At 42.9% G+C, this 14,002-nt stretch overlaps 2 protein-coding genes across 2 annotated transcripts in view; one reads left to right on the top strand and one right to left on the bottom strand.

Annotated features, from left to right (window-relative positions):
- Window positions 1-187: 187 nt before the first annotated feature.
- LOC120456605 (neuroglian) overlaps window positions 188-14,002 on the top strand; it is a 36,176-nt gene continuing 22,361 nt past the window's right edge. The window contains exon 1 of the mRNA XM_039643515.2: window positions 188-274. The gene's annotated coding sequence lies outside the window, so the exon portion shown is untranslated. The remainder of the gene's footprint in view (window positions 275-14,002) is intronic.
- LOC120456606 (histone acetyltransferase KAT6A) lies at window positions 8,579-12,697 on the bottom strand. Its single transcript, XM_039643519.2, has 3 exons — window positions 12,316-12,697; window positions 8,827-12,222; window positions 8,579-8,755 (listed from the first exon to the last, which is right to left on the bottom strand). Exons 1-3 carry the CDS (start codon window positions 12,503-12,505, stop codon window positions 8,697-8,699), a joined length of 3,645 nt encoding a protein of 1,214 aa, XP_039499453.1. The 5' UTR covers window positions 12,506-12,697; the 3' UTR covers window positions 8,579-8,696.

Genomic DNA, 14,002 nt, shown 5'->3' with positions numbered 1-14,002 from the left:
TATCTGTATCGATATAAAAACGCAATGTTGCTATGTAAATATATTTTCTTGTTATGGGCAGCACTGCCATGAAGTAATCGTTATCGATAGAAGGGTTAGCCAACATCGATACAAAAAGTATATCGCATCGGCGATGTGCCATCGATAGTTAGTATTTTATTTGATAAATATCGATGTCCGATAACTAGTTTGGCGGCGATGCCACCCCGGTAACCGTTCGAGCCTGGCAGTTCCTCTCCGCATTCGAAAAGAAAATATTCGCGCTGCTGGTTGTGTATGTCCGCCGAATCGTATTTGCTGAAAACTACGCCAAAAACACCGCGATACATATTCGAAGTCGAGCGAATATATATCGTTATTTGGATGTTTAAGCACTTACTCTATTTATTTTTTCCTTAAAATTTTGCGTGTATAACATAACTGTCACTGCGTGTGTGCGTGCATCGGTGTTAGTGAGCGCCGGGAATTGAAAATAGTAAAAAACGAAAAAACAAAAAAAAAACGAACTGACGCCGCGTAGAAAATTGTCTTATTTACTCCGCCAATATATAAATTAGTTTTAGCTCTGCCTTCACTTTTTTTTTAGTGTCCGTTCGTGTGTGTGAGTGTGCGGGTGTGCTTGTCTGGGAATTGTTAAAAAAAAGAAATACGAAAAATTGGCTGGCAAACGAAAGAAAAAAAAAACCCATAACAAAATTGTTTGTCTCTTTGCGTTACTTCCACCTTCTTTTTTTGTTGTTGTTTTACTTTGCACACTGTGCCGCACCCAAAAAGTTAAATAGTTGATGGTTTTCATTAATGCAATTATAAAAATGAATGGCAATGCAATAATGTACGAAGCACACGATGACAACAAAAAAGGAGAAGGAGAGGAAATCGGAGGACGCCAAAAGCCAGGCAACAACAACAACAACGACATTGGGCGACATTAACTGTACAAAAGCGCTCAAAAACTCAACATTTAAAGCTGTGTGTTTTTTTTCCCATTTTTTTTTTTATTGTAGTTGTTTTTGTATGTACATATGTATTTACCACGAAGCCAAAAGTTCGTAAGCGAGTTTTGAGTGGCTCCTTCTCACTCGCTCTCCCGCTCCCACTCCGTCTCTTACGCTCTGTCGCGTCGCCCTCTGTCTCTCTTTACCTGAGTTTTGAGTTTGGGATTCTTGAGCGCTTTTTGGCAGAATCCCGACTTTTAGTTGTTGTTATTGCGCTGGCTTCTATGACTTAAAGGTAAGCATCATGGATTTGAACCAAGTTTTCGTCCAAGGGCGTAATCTTAACTCCACACACACAGTTTTTTATTCTTCTCATTTTTATTAGTGGCTCTAAAACAGGTTTTCTAGCAGCTAGCGAAGATGGTGAAGAAGAAGAGCGCAGACAATGAGCGCGAATTACGGCATGTGTGCGTGTATGTGTGTGTGTCTCTCGGAGTGTATGTGTGTGTGTGTGTGTGCAAGGTGGGGCAGCTTGAAGAGATCACTTTTTGAGCTCTTTTCACATTCGCCCTCTCCCTCGCTCGTCGCCACTTTGGCGCTCTTCTCGCATTTTCACATGTATTTTCCATGTTCATAGCGATTTCTCTCTAAATTCTTTCGATTTGATACCTCAAGTACTGAGATAACGGGTTTTCCAATTACAATTTCAAATATACCAAAAGCAAACAATCTTTTCGCGTTTTCAGTTTTACTTTAGTCATTGGCCAAAGTTTTGAATTTTTTAAAAGAACTGTAGCACTGGCTTTCCAATGATCGTCGAATTGAATTGGTTAGGTAAATATACATTTTTTGCTGCTCTCCGCTATTTTGTTGTTTTTTGTTGTGTTTGACCATGCGGTCATCGCGACGACGTCATCGTTGTGAATAGGTTTATATACGTTATATATACATACGTATGCACATACAGCAAACATATATATGGCAGTTCGTTCCGCCCCAGCAACGCCGTCGACAGCGATGCCTCCGCCCCGAATCGACCCAAAAAAGTATCAAGAAAAATAATAATAAATAAAGAAATAACAGAAACTGCGCCAACTGAAGCAGCATTAAAAATTAGCCTGCCAGTTGCTAGTTAATAAATGCCCTTGCATGATGTTGGGCGGCTAAAGATACAAGATACAATGCGATATAAAGATATTACTTCATATGCTTACAAAATATATAGAAAATATACCAAATAAATAGATAGAACTGAACTAAGAAACTAAGAAATATGTTTTTAATATGTGACAGAATCTTATCGTTTTTTTTTTTCATTTTACCGGCGACCACAACAGAATAAAAAAAAACCAAAAATAATGCCAAAGAACAAAAGTACATTCAAGAACAAATATTTGAGCAAAGGAAACGAAATCCCAAGTCACATTGCTGATATGCAATCAAAGTTTTTTTTTTTTATATATGTATATTTATTTAAGCACAGTAGTCATACATTTTTTGGCAAACCTTAAACTTGAACTTTAGGAATAAAGGCCAAGGTTACTATTACATATTTATAAATTCAAGTCCCTTTCAATGAGGATAACCTCCAGTAATGGGGATCGTTTTCAATGAAAGCGATAAGCAAAGAACTTGAAACGCTTGAAACACAAATGATTTATGCTTTATCGATAGAGAAGCATCCCCTATAATTTATGCCATGACCAATTTAAAAAGTCAAACATAATTAAAGCAGTTCATTAATTGAGTAGGTACTGAAATGGACACTCACAGTCGAGGCCACTTGAATATGTACAAAGCCACTATTATTTAGTTTTTTTGGTCATGCTTCGCCTACTCGCAATTGTCTGTTCTCTAGTGATTTTACGGGAATATAAATTTGCATTTTGTCAGCAGTAAAGCCTATGATCACTCTCTAATATATATTGTCTATGATCTCAATTGGGTTTACTTGGATACTTGGGTGCTTTCTCTTATGGCTTGGGTTCCTAAACCTCGAATATACGTAAGGGAATTGATCTTGGACTTTTCATTTATCAATTCTCCTGGGGCTTTTGTAATTTGCGTTATCTACTTTTGAGTCGATCAATTTTTTGATTCACACTCGAGGTTCTTTATTGGTTTTGTCGCTTCTGACGGCTGCTGAATGTATGTAGTACGTACTACTTGTACGTACACAATATGATATCATCGATATCTATCTGCGAGAACTCTCTTGGATCGGGCAATTTATGAGAGATTTATGTTGATATTTTCATTTTTGGCGTGCAATTGCCTGGCATTTGTTATAATTAAAATGGAACGCCCCAGAAAGTTGGGCAAACTGGTAGGAATCAGCGGCATATACAAAAATGTGTGCGTTCCAAGTGGATAACTACATATATATACCTATAAATTTATGCGTTTTTGTGCGGGAGAGTGTGGATATACATACATATGTATGTGTGTGTTGAATATATATGTATATACATATATTGATATCATCGCCGCGATCTGTATCTTTTTCGAAGCTCTACCATGTGGACGGACTTCTCGGATCTCATTTTTAGTCTTTCATCTCTCGAACAGCTGGCAATGGCGATGTCGATGGCGATTGCGTCATTTTCATTCGACATTTCTGCCTCTCTGCGACTGTGACCAGTTTTTAATCCAATTCCATTGGCCACGAACAAAATCCTTTTATGATGTCATTTCAGATGTTGCATGTCGCATGTCGCAGGCCTCAGGCCGAAATCCGAAAAAAAAAATCCTTTTTCGTTCGCTAAATCAATAGTAAAAGCCAGGAAATAGTGTTTTTCCTTTTTTTTTTCTTCTCCTCGCTACTTCGCAAACAAACAGAAAACAGAAAAAACACAAAAACAGCGTGCTGATGTCATCATTCATTGCCTTCGAATTGGCCTGTTTCTTGGTTAGTTTCCCCACATTTTTTTCTAACAAGCTGCCACTGCCACTCCACTAAATATTTCGTTTCCGATTGGCTTTAATATGCCATGTTTTCTGGTAAATAAACTCAAAATTTATTTATTAGCAGTGCTGAGGCAAATGGCTTTCTTATAGATTTGTATGCATTTGTATTTTAATTTTTTTTAACCAGTCTGCTCAACTTTCTTTCAGCTACAGTTCAGCTGAAAGCATAAGGGTTAAGGCGGCAAAGTGTGCCGGTGCTCTTGTGGGTTAAGGGGATTCGATGCCGGTTCGCGGTTTTCGCGGTTATCGCGCTTAGATGTATGTTGTTTTACTTTTTTTAATTTTTTGCTGCCAAGCTTTTTTTGAAACCGAGAAAAAAAATTCCATGTTTAAAATGTTGTTATAATTGGAATTTGGAAAAAATGTTGGAATATGTATGTAAATATAAGTATAGTTTGTGATAACAAAGCTTCTAGTTACTTGATAAATTATACATTTTTGCGTATATAAATAAGATTATGATTTCATTTTACTAATTCTAACTTTATTCTGAGAGATTTCGGTACAATAAGATAAGCTCTAACGTTATGAATAAAACACTAATCACATTGTAGAGCATTAAAATTGGGTCACCGATAAAACAATGAATTCTCGTAGTAACAGCATACATTTTTGAATTTTTGGAAAGAATATTTGGCTGGCGCTTTCTACGCCTTTTTTCGCCAAGTGCATTTGTTAGTTTCGCCTGTTTTATCAGCCGTTTTTGCGGCTGCTCTAGGTGCCAGTACCGCTGCTCTGCCGGCGTCTGAAAGTGCATTGCACTTTTAAGTGTTTTCGGCCTGGGAAATGGGAAATCGGGTGGAAAGCGGGAAAAGACGCCAGAGAAAAGCCCCATGTGGCACAGTTGCAAAAAGTAGAAAAAAATAGAAGAAAAAAAAGGGAAAAACGGAGTCAGACAGACAGACAGGAGTGGCGAGTGCAATTTGCATTAGCTTTTCGCTATGTTTTAGTTCTTGTGCACTCGCCGCCAACTTCTTTTACCCATTTTACCCATTTTTCCCATTTTCAGCATTTTCCATGCCCAATGGGGCTACTTGGACCCTCTTGTCATTTGGGTTAAATGTGAGCAGGCTTAGGAAAAAGCAAAAAGCATGGCATTTTTGGTTAATTAAACTGAAAGAAACTTATAGTAGTAGTTTTAAATGTAACTATGTATTATTATTTTGAAATAGAAATATTACAATTGAATTACCATTCAGGCAATTCAACGATCATTGCAAACTGCTTTTAATTGGGTTAACTGCTCTTACTGCATTTGCAGCAAAATACGTAAGTGAAATTATCGAGCGATTACAGATTATTGAACTTATGTTGCCAATCTCCTCCGTCTGCGATTTAATTGATCAATTGATCAATCAACAAGCTGCACCTAAACAAACAACTCAATAAAATGGGTGTATCTTTATCTTTATATTTATCTTTATGGATTTGTTTTTGCATTTATGCGATCTTCAGGCGATCGCATTTCATTTTTCGCAGATGCAAGGCAGTTCTTCGTCGGCATTTATTTGATCGAGTTTGTCATTTAGTTTGTTTTCTGGCTTTTCAAACAAACAGCCAATAAAAATAAAGCTTCGTCGTTTTTATGAAGCTTTTCTGTTTCTGTTTCCAGACTCAAATGGTGACTCAAAGTCAATTCGAGCTTATATACGAGTATTTTCAGGTATGTCGCTATTATATTATCGGACACACCCAGTGAGAAAAAATATGTATGACAAGCTGCGACTTTTATTTTTTCTTTACTTCTTTTTTTTTTTTGTGAGCCTCTCTCTCTTCGTCTGCTCTCTTATTTTGTTTATTCTTCAGATTTGGTGGGAAATGGAACTGGAAATGGAAATGGTTATTGTACAATTGATCTCTGCAAGTTATTCCACTTTAGGCGTGGCCAGCTGCTAAGTGTAGAATTTTCCACATAATTGTGGCAATTAGCACATGGCTGACCCACATCATGACTTCATTATATAAGTCGAAAAGTTACTTGAATGTTTTTTTTTTTCTAAAATTTTTTCGCTGTTCCCTGAACCTTTGGGAATTGTAAAGAAGTCCATTAGTTTGATGAGTATCCTTTTGTTTTGGCGTTGGTGTTGTGGGGCCCAAAACTTCCGCTTAGTGCGTTAGTTGGCCCGCTTTAAATGTGGTTAAATGGAGGATATGCATATATGTGGCTATGCATATCGGTGGGGCGGGGGGAGGGGAGCTTGGTTGGTTGGTTGGTGGGGCAAGCTCCCGTTTCATAAATTGCATTATGTTGCCGCGGAGTGAAGTGAGTGGAGTGAAGTTGCCACCGCCAGAGGAGCATTGAACTTCTCGTCTGTGGTCCGGAAACCTGACAGCAACTCCCAGTGGAAAATGCCACCCCAATCCCCCAACGCCCCAACCCCCCTCCCGCCGGCCGGCGTTTTGGTTAAAAGTTTTGCGTCAGCTTTGCTCACTTCCTTTGAATTTTCCGCACGCGGTGGAAAAAAGTCGGCGAGGCGGGGAAATTGTGTTTGCGTGATTGATTGATTGCGGAAAACTTAACTTTTTAGTGGGTTAAAAAGCGGTTTAATTAAGTGATCAAGTTGGTTTACATATATATTTTTATTTAAAAAATAGTAGTTGGTTTAATAGAAAATATAAAATAAACTTAATGTTCATAAAGAGATTACTTTTTATTTAAATCCATGCTGCCTCTCTTTAAAGTGCTTTATTTAAATTTGAAACTTATAGATAGATAGATAAACGAGATATTGTTTGGTCAGCCGACCGTCTATCACTCACTCACTCACTCATTTACTCATTCATTCATTCATTTCGCATGCTGACCACACACAAAAAAAAAAAACAAAAAAAAAAAGGAAGGGAAAAATACGAAATACAAAAGCGAAGCGGATTTTATTTCATTCACATTGATTGGGGTGGCTCTGGATTTGGTTTCTGGATGGCATCCAGGGGTTAACGGCGTGTGTATCCGTATCTCTGCGACTTTGTAGATACTTTTGGATGGCTGCATATTGCTGTTTGGTCGCGTGTCAAATAACTGTGCTTGCAGCTGTTTTCCCGAGGGTTGGAAAATACAAATACTTGTGCGGCAGGCGATTGGGATATTTGTGATATATGTAGGATGAAGGATATAGGATATAGTATATGTATATAGTTTGTCAGCTACCTAAAATCATCGTCAGCAATTTTGCACTTATTTACTTTTGGCTGCGGCCTGTGGCCCCCGGATAATTTCGATTTCCACTTTCCATTATAACTCTTAATTGCCCAGCGAAAGTCAACAGTTTCCACGATTGAGTAATGTGGAAATGCTGGTAGCACAATGCCCATTCTTAATTCACCGAATTTATTGGCATTTAATGCGTTGGCATGAGGGCGAGAAATTACACTACTACCATTGCGGCATAAATGCCAATAAAAAATTGAATTTTCCACAGCTCGGTGGAAATTAGTCAGCACAAGCAGAGTTTAATTAATATCAAAAGGGGGCGGATGGTGTGGATGGTGTGGCGGTGTGTGGGCTTATTAATTTGCTCTGATTAAAGGCCCAAAATGACCCCACAAGAGTCATTCAATCGCTCACACGGATCACACTGATGAGCCAGGGGGAAACTGGAAGTGGAAAAGGCAAGGCTAAGCCGCCTAATGAATCAGCAAAGTGACTAAGCTGTGAGAATGAAAGGAAAATCGGGGTGGTGGAAAAGTGGGGGCTAGTTTTGAACTCACATACATACTATACTATACTCGTATATGGCACCGCATTGCAGTCGTTTCAAAGGGCCAAGGCCACTGAAAATCCGAGTCAAAAAGCCAAACAAAACGTGAAATGGCAGGCTGAATTTTTTGGGGCGAACTTGAGAAAATCCTTCGATGGATTCGATTTGCAAGTTGCATTTAAAACGTGACAATCGTTAATAATTTTATAGAAAGTACTAACTAGGCAGCAGATGTTGAGAGTGTTTCAACGTGATCCTTCGCAGTTAACAAAAGTTATCCTTATAGCCGCCATATGTTGCGTTCTAAAACTATAGTGTGCCTCTGCATCTGCATCTGCATCCATCCATTCACTTTCACCCTCATCACGGACCTTACCAAATTAATTAATTAGCATAAATTATCAATTAAAATGCGCTCAGTCAGCGATTCGAGTCGATTCGAGTTGCCGACAGCGAGCGATAGGGGAAGTTAATTCCGGTTTAAGGATCGCCGCAACCACCCCTACCTATATGCTATATCCTATATATGGTATATTACCTACCTAGTATGTACATGGCTTATATACATGGTGGTGAATTCGGGCGTCAGCTGGCACCTACATATACTCGTATATATCAGACTTTTCCACTCCCCGATGCATTTTAGCGCTATTAATCAACTTCCTCCAACCCCGAAAAATACAAAACGTGCTGGTTTCTATCTGCTGCCAAATGGAATTAACTTTTGAATGGAATAACTTAAACTTTTTAAATAACTATCTGTTTCTTCTGCACGATACTTATGTCGCTTGTTTATTTTCTTTAAAGTTATACAAGTTGTACTTTCTATTAAACAAAAGCTTAAGCTAGAAAAAAAATGTTGATTGGAATACATATTGTTAGCATGGTAAATTAGTTTTCAAAAATGTAGAATTTTTTTTTGCTGAAACTACGATTTTGAAACTATAAAAAAAAACATTACAATTATTTAGAGTTGATTTTAATTAAGGTTTTAATACGTAATAACGTTGATACGTCTCTGTTGTTTTTGTTCTATATTTGTGTTAGAAGCACTAAAGTTCGCTGATCCTTAAGCTCTATTTATAATCCTAGTCGCTCAGATCTCCACCACATAGCGACTGCTGCCCGAGGGACTTATGGAGTAGTAGCTGTTCTCTGAAAGGATAAATAGATAAGGATAAGGTTAAAGGATAAAGTTGTAGAAACACATCTGTGAGATGGCTCACCTTCGTCGCTATCGAAGCTATAGAAGTTGTCATCATCGCGGGTCATGGATCGTCGGCTACGTCGTTGATGCTGCAGGATTAGCGTCGGATTCTGGTTGGGATTGGCATTGGTAATGGTACTGGGATTCGAATTCGGATTGGGATTGGGATTCGGATTGGCGTTGAGGTTGGTGGGCGTGGAGCTGCGCCGGCTGCTGGGGAAGGAGAGTGGCGAGCCGTACTCGGATCTGCTGCAATTGGAGTTCTGTCGATCCAGAGCCAGTTCCATGGAATGCTTCCTCCTCCTCTTGCTGTCTCCTGCGATCTCCTGCCGCTCGGTTGGATCCGCTTGATCCGATGGCCGCTCATTGTTGTTATTGACAGTGATTTGGGGTATGACCACAGCTCGATTCGTGGGTGTCACCGAGTCGATGACTCGTCTTTCGCTTATCTGCAGCTCGAGGATTTGCTCCATCTCCGGTTCCTCATCCTCGACCTGGGCACTGCGCTCGTACTCCTCGCTGTGCATCCGCCGGGGGCAGAGGCGTGGTCGACCGCCCTCGAAGCGGGATATCAGCTTATTGACCTTGCCCACATCGCCAGGACGCACTTGCTCGTTGTAGGTGAGGCGCAGCGAACTGGTCTTGACCAGCGGCTTGGCCGGTCTCGACATGGAGGCGCTCCGCTGCGGGATTCCCCGGCTGATGGGAGCGGGGGAGGGAAGTGATGGCGCCACCAATGGAATGGCTTCGGCCGGCGGAGGCGGCGGTGGTCTGGTGACGGGCAGTGGCGGCGGCACTGCATCGTAAATGGGAGGCGTGGCAGGGCGTTTCAGAGGCGGTCGACGCTGTGGAAGTGGCGGCGGTGGCGGTGATTCCGATGGCGGACGCTCCGAGGCATCTCTATCCTCATCCTCCTCCTCCTTTTGCGCCTGCTCCTCCTCCGAATCTCGGTCCGCCTCCTCGTCGTCCTCCTCCTGCGCCATCAGGCTCTCCCTGCTATTCCCGATCTGTGGACTCTGCACGCGTATCCTTGTGACCCGGGAACTACTGTCGTCCGCCTCCTCGCCACTGGTATCGATGCTACTACCAGCACTAATCCTCAAAACGGGTGCATTTCTCAAAGCCTCATCGAAATCGGCAAAGGCCGCTGATCCTCCGGCCGACGCCTCAAATATATCGATGCTCTTGGGCTTGTACAAGGCTGGAGCTGGCCAGGATGTCTGCTCCTTGAAGCCGGCGATGATCTGCTCGTTGGGCAGCCAAACACTGGCCTCCGATGGCCCGATTTTGGAGCCCCCAGCAGGAGTTTTGAATTCCGGCGATGGAGTTCTCTTGGTCACTGACTCTGGGGTGGCACTGGGATTGCCCGGAGAGTAGGACAAGCGTTGTGGTCCCGAGGCTGAAATTCTGATCTCCGGATGGGGCGAGGTTTTTGCACCAGCTGCTGGAGAGCTTTTAAGTCCGGAACTGCGGATGCCCGGGGACAAGGAGCTGCCCTTCGAGGCCACCGCTATGATCAGCGTGGATTCGTAGGCATCGGAGTGATCCTGATGGATGAGCACCCTGGGGTAATCCTCGTCGGCGATCTCCTCCAGCGATTCGCTGCTCCATGCGGCCGCTCCGCTCTTCGACGCTGCCTGAATCTCAGCCAGCTTCGCCATCTGGCGAGCAGCGTGGGCGGTCGCAACTCCCGATACGGATATGTTGTTCCGCTTCGCCTGAGCCGGACTGTGATCCTCCTCGTCCTCCTCCTGGATCTGGCCAAATGCCTCCTCAGCGGATATATCCTCGCCGCTGTCATCGTTGTTCCCGTTCTCATCCTCGAGGCTATCGCTGCGATGGTAGGTGGCCTCCAGCTCATCATCATCGATCTCGACCGGTTCGTGACCCACCGTATTGGGTTTCGGCTGCTGGCACGTTGTCGCGTTTTGATTGCTGGCGTTACGCTGAAAAAACTTGAGCTGGTGCACCTTCTCGTTCAGTTTGGCCAGTGTCTTCTCCAGCTGGCTGCCCACGAGAAGCCCGCCCAGAACTCCCGTTGCGCCAGCAGCTGCAGCACCAGTAGCACCATTAGCACCAGTACCTTCTGGTTTCGTGTCCAACTCTTTGGGTTCCTTGGCGCCCTGGAAGCTTTTACGCCAGCGCTGCTGCAGCTGCTCCGTGGATGCGAAACGACTGAGACGAGCGCGCAGATTTGCAGTGGAGCTTCTGGCTGCTCCATCTTTGGTCTTCTCCGGCGCAACCTCCTCCACCTGATCCTCTTCATCGGAGTCTGGAGCTGCGGCCTTGGGCCTAAGCTTGCTCGGTCGTTTGATGGACTTCCTAAGTCTCTTGATGTTCTGCCTTATGCTCAGCTTGCTGCTGCTGGCATTATTTTCGTCAGCATTTTCGCCTGTCTTTGTGGTCTCCTCTTTGCTCCTGGAGAACTGGGAAAGATTGGGCAGACTGGGCAGATGGGGCAACTTGTTGAGCAATTGCTTATAGCTACTGGGACGTGGTGGTGGTGGTGGATTAGCACGCGGAGATTCCTCCACATCGCCGACTGCCTGCTGCTGCTGCTGCTGCTGCTGCTGCTGCTCCTCCATTTCCAGTGGTGGCTTCCTGACCTTGGCGAATCTGGTGGCAGCTATACCGGGTTTGCGGCGACTTGGTAATGGTGGTGTCGCCTCCATGCCGCTCTCATCCGTCTCGTGGCTCATCTTGCCCCGCTCGAACTGCTCGTGCTCCACATCGTCATCGTCGAAGGTGTTCTGCCGTGTGCCCGCCAAGGTCTTGATCTTGATGTCATAGTTCTCGGCTATCTCGCGATCCCTGCGCTCCCTGGCCAGTTTCTCCGATTTCAATTCCCGCTCATACTGCTCCACATAGCGATCCACCTCGATGTTGTCCCTGCGCACCGTCGTTTGCTTGGCAAAGATGTGCTTGATCCTCAGTTCGCTGAGACTCTTGTAGCCCCTCTGCAGGCGTTGGGTCAATGTGGTGCGTGCATTCCCACCGGGCGGCGACGAGCTGCTGCCATCCACACCAGCAACTGGCATTTTAATGGGACTAATGGGTCGCGAAGCTCGTTCCCCGCCGCTGCCTGGCGCATAGTAATCATCATCCAGACTACCAGCACTTCGATACGTTCCCGGCTGTGTTCGTCCCAGATTTGCACGCATCTCCTCCTGTTCACCCTCGTACATCAGCGAACTGATGGTGGAGATCCTCTGCGGCGTTCGGTTGATGAACTGCTGCGAATGGGCCGCCACCTGGAGGTGCGACTGCTGCACTGCTCCTCCTCCTGGGCCATCTTTCGAGGATCCCCCTTCTGCTGTACCGCCCGCTGCATTGGATCCGCTCTTGGAGCTGCGAAATATCTTGCGACCTCGCAACTTGGGCAGCGATTTGGGCAACTTCAGTTGCGGCAATTTGGCTATGGAAAAGATGATATATACTTATATAAAGTTAAGGAAGAATCTAGCCTTTGATTTTCTATCAAGACCTTGATCTAAAAGTGAACCTTTACCTTTCAAACTGTCGACATCGATGCGCTGGCATAGGTTTCGAAAATCCATAGAGGATCCAATGCGATCCGTGTTCCTGCTGCGATTTGGCTCCAAATCGGAGCTGCGTTGCTCCAACTGCGATTCCGATTGCACCTGATGGATGTGCTGATGATGATGATGATGATGGTGTTGGAATTGCTGGTGGCTCATTGCACCACAGCCACGATATAACCACTATCCACTAGCCACTAGATCAGGGAGCAAAACCAAAATCAAAACCAAATCCGACACGGAAACAGAAACGGAAACACAGAAGCTGAACGGAATTCGTGGAACGTCCGATGCAGTTCAGCATTTTAGTCTGTTTGAAGAGGCTACGGCGGAGAATAGCGCAGAAAAATACGGACTATGGCTGCGGCACTGGCACCTGTCAATGGAAAATCGCTAATTCAATTAGCACACGGGGGATTTTCCAACCCTTTGTTTTGATCGAAATAAGCGGTATCTGTGGGGTGTTTTTGACTTGAACGCTAAGTGAACGTTTTCAAGGATTGAAAAGCACAGTTTTAGTTAGCGAAGTATTCATTGTGCAACCTTTTTTTTTAAGTACTTTTTAAATTACTTTCTACAAACTAAAATGTACCTGTATTTAGCAATGCATTCTGCAAATTAAAGGGTAGCAATGCATTCTGCGAATTAAAGGGTATTCCGCTTGCGAGTTACACCATCGTTTTAACTTGTTTTCCATCTCCTTTTGCACTATTTTTATGCTAACTGCCCTGGCACATTTTCTAACCAGGTCTATGACGTTACCTCGCATAGCCCCCAATGGGTCCATAGCTATACTATACCTACATATTGATTCATTGACGTTTGTGCGTCTGGTTTTCTAGTTTTCTTGTTTTCTGGTTTTCTAGTTTTCTTGTTTTCTGGTGCATTTCATTTACCAATTTTCACAGTTCTCTTGGCCACTTCCTCGGCATTTGTTTTCACTGTCCCCCAAGGCAAATATCGTCGCGAAAGTAATAAATTCGCAATAATCGATTTCTCGTTTCGTCTGCGTTTGTTTTTCTTCACTGTGCTCTTGTATTTTGGCCTTTTGTTTGCCTTTGTGCGGCTAATGATTCCAAATGAATAAAAGCATTAGTTACAACAATTAATCTAAAACTTCTTTGCCAACAGATTTTTTTTATCTGTATGTTACTCAAACTATAAGCAGTATTTTTGCTCTAACTTTTGATATACAAAATAATTCGTATTTTGATCAGAACATTAGAAATACTGATCAAAATATGGAATGTCATACCTCGTTAAGCACGTTACTTAAATTACAATCGGTTTGAATTTTTGAACTGACGAGCTCAACGAGGTATGCCATTCCATATTTTGACCAATATTTCGAATGTTCTGATCAAAATACTGATATCTATAGTCGCAAAATGACAGAAAAGCGATTTTCGCAAAAAAATCATCAAAAATTGGAAGAAAAATTAAAAAAAGACAAATTTTTTTTTGAAAACACAGTTCGATAGGAAATTTAATTACTAACTCAACGAGGTATCACATTCCACGATTGGACCAATATTTCGAAAGTTATGATCAAAAAACTGATATTTATAGTCGCAAAATGACAGAAAAGCGATTTTCGGCAAAAACCACACCAAAAATTGGAAGAAAAGTGAAAATAATATAATTTTTTTTCTGAAA

This window comes from Drosophila santomea, chromosome X, assembly GCF_016746245.2.
Source record: "Drosophila santomea strain STO CAGO 1482 chromosome X, Prin_Dsan_1.1, whole genome shotgun sequence".
In the NCBI taxonomy this organism is placed as follows: Eukaryota; Metazoa; Arthropoda; class Insecta; order Diptera; family Drosophilidae; genus Drosophila; species Drosophila santomea.
This window is presented reverse-complemented; position numbering and strand designations above follow the sequence as displayed.

Excerpts from the sequence above, each read along its gene's own strand:
- LOC120456606 (XM_039643519.2), bottom strand. The coding sequence starts at position 12,505 with ATGAGCCACCAGCAATTCCAACACCATCATCATCATCATCATCAGCAC. Across the intron at positions 12,223-12,315 it reads CGATGTCGACAGTTTGAAAG|CCAAATTGCCGCAACTGAAG; the intron begins GTAAAGGTTCAC and ends TCTTTTCCATAG. Across the intron at positions 8,756-8,826 it reads TAGCTTCGATAGCGACGAAG|AGAACAGCTACTACTCCATA; the intron begins GTGAGCCATCTC and ends TTATCCTTTCAG.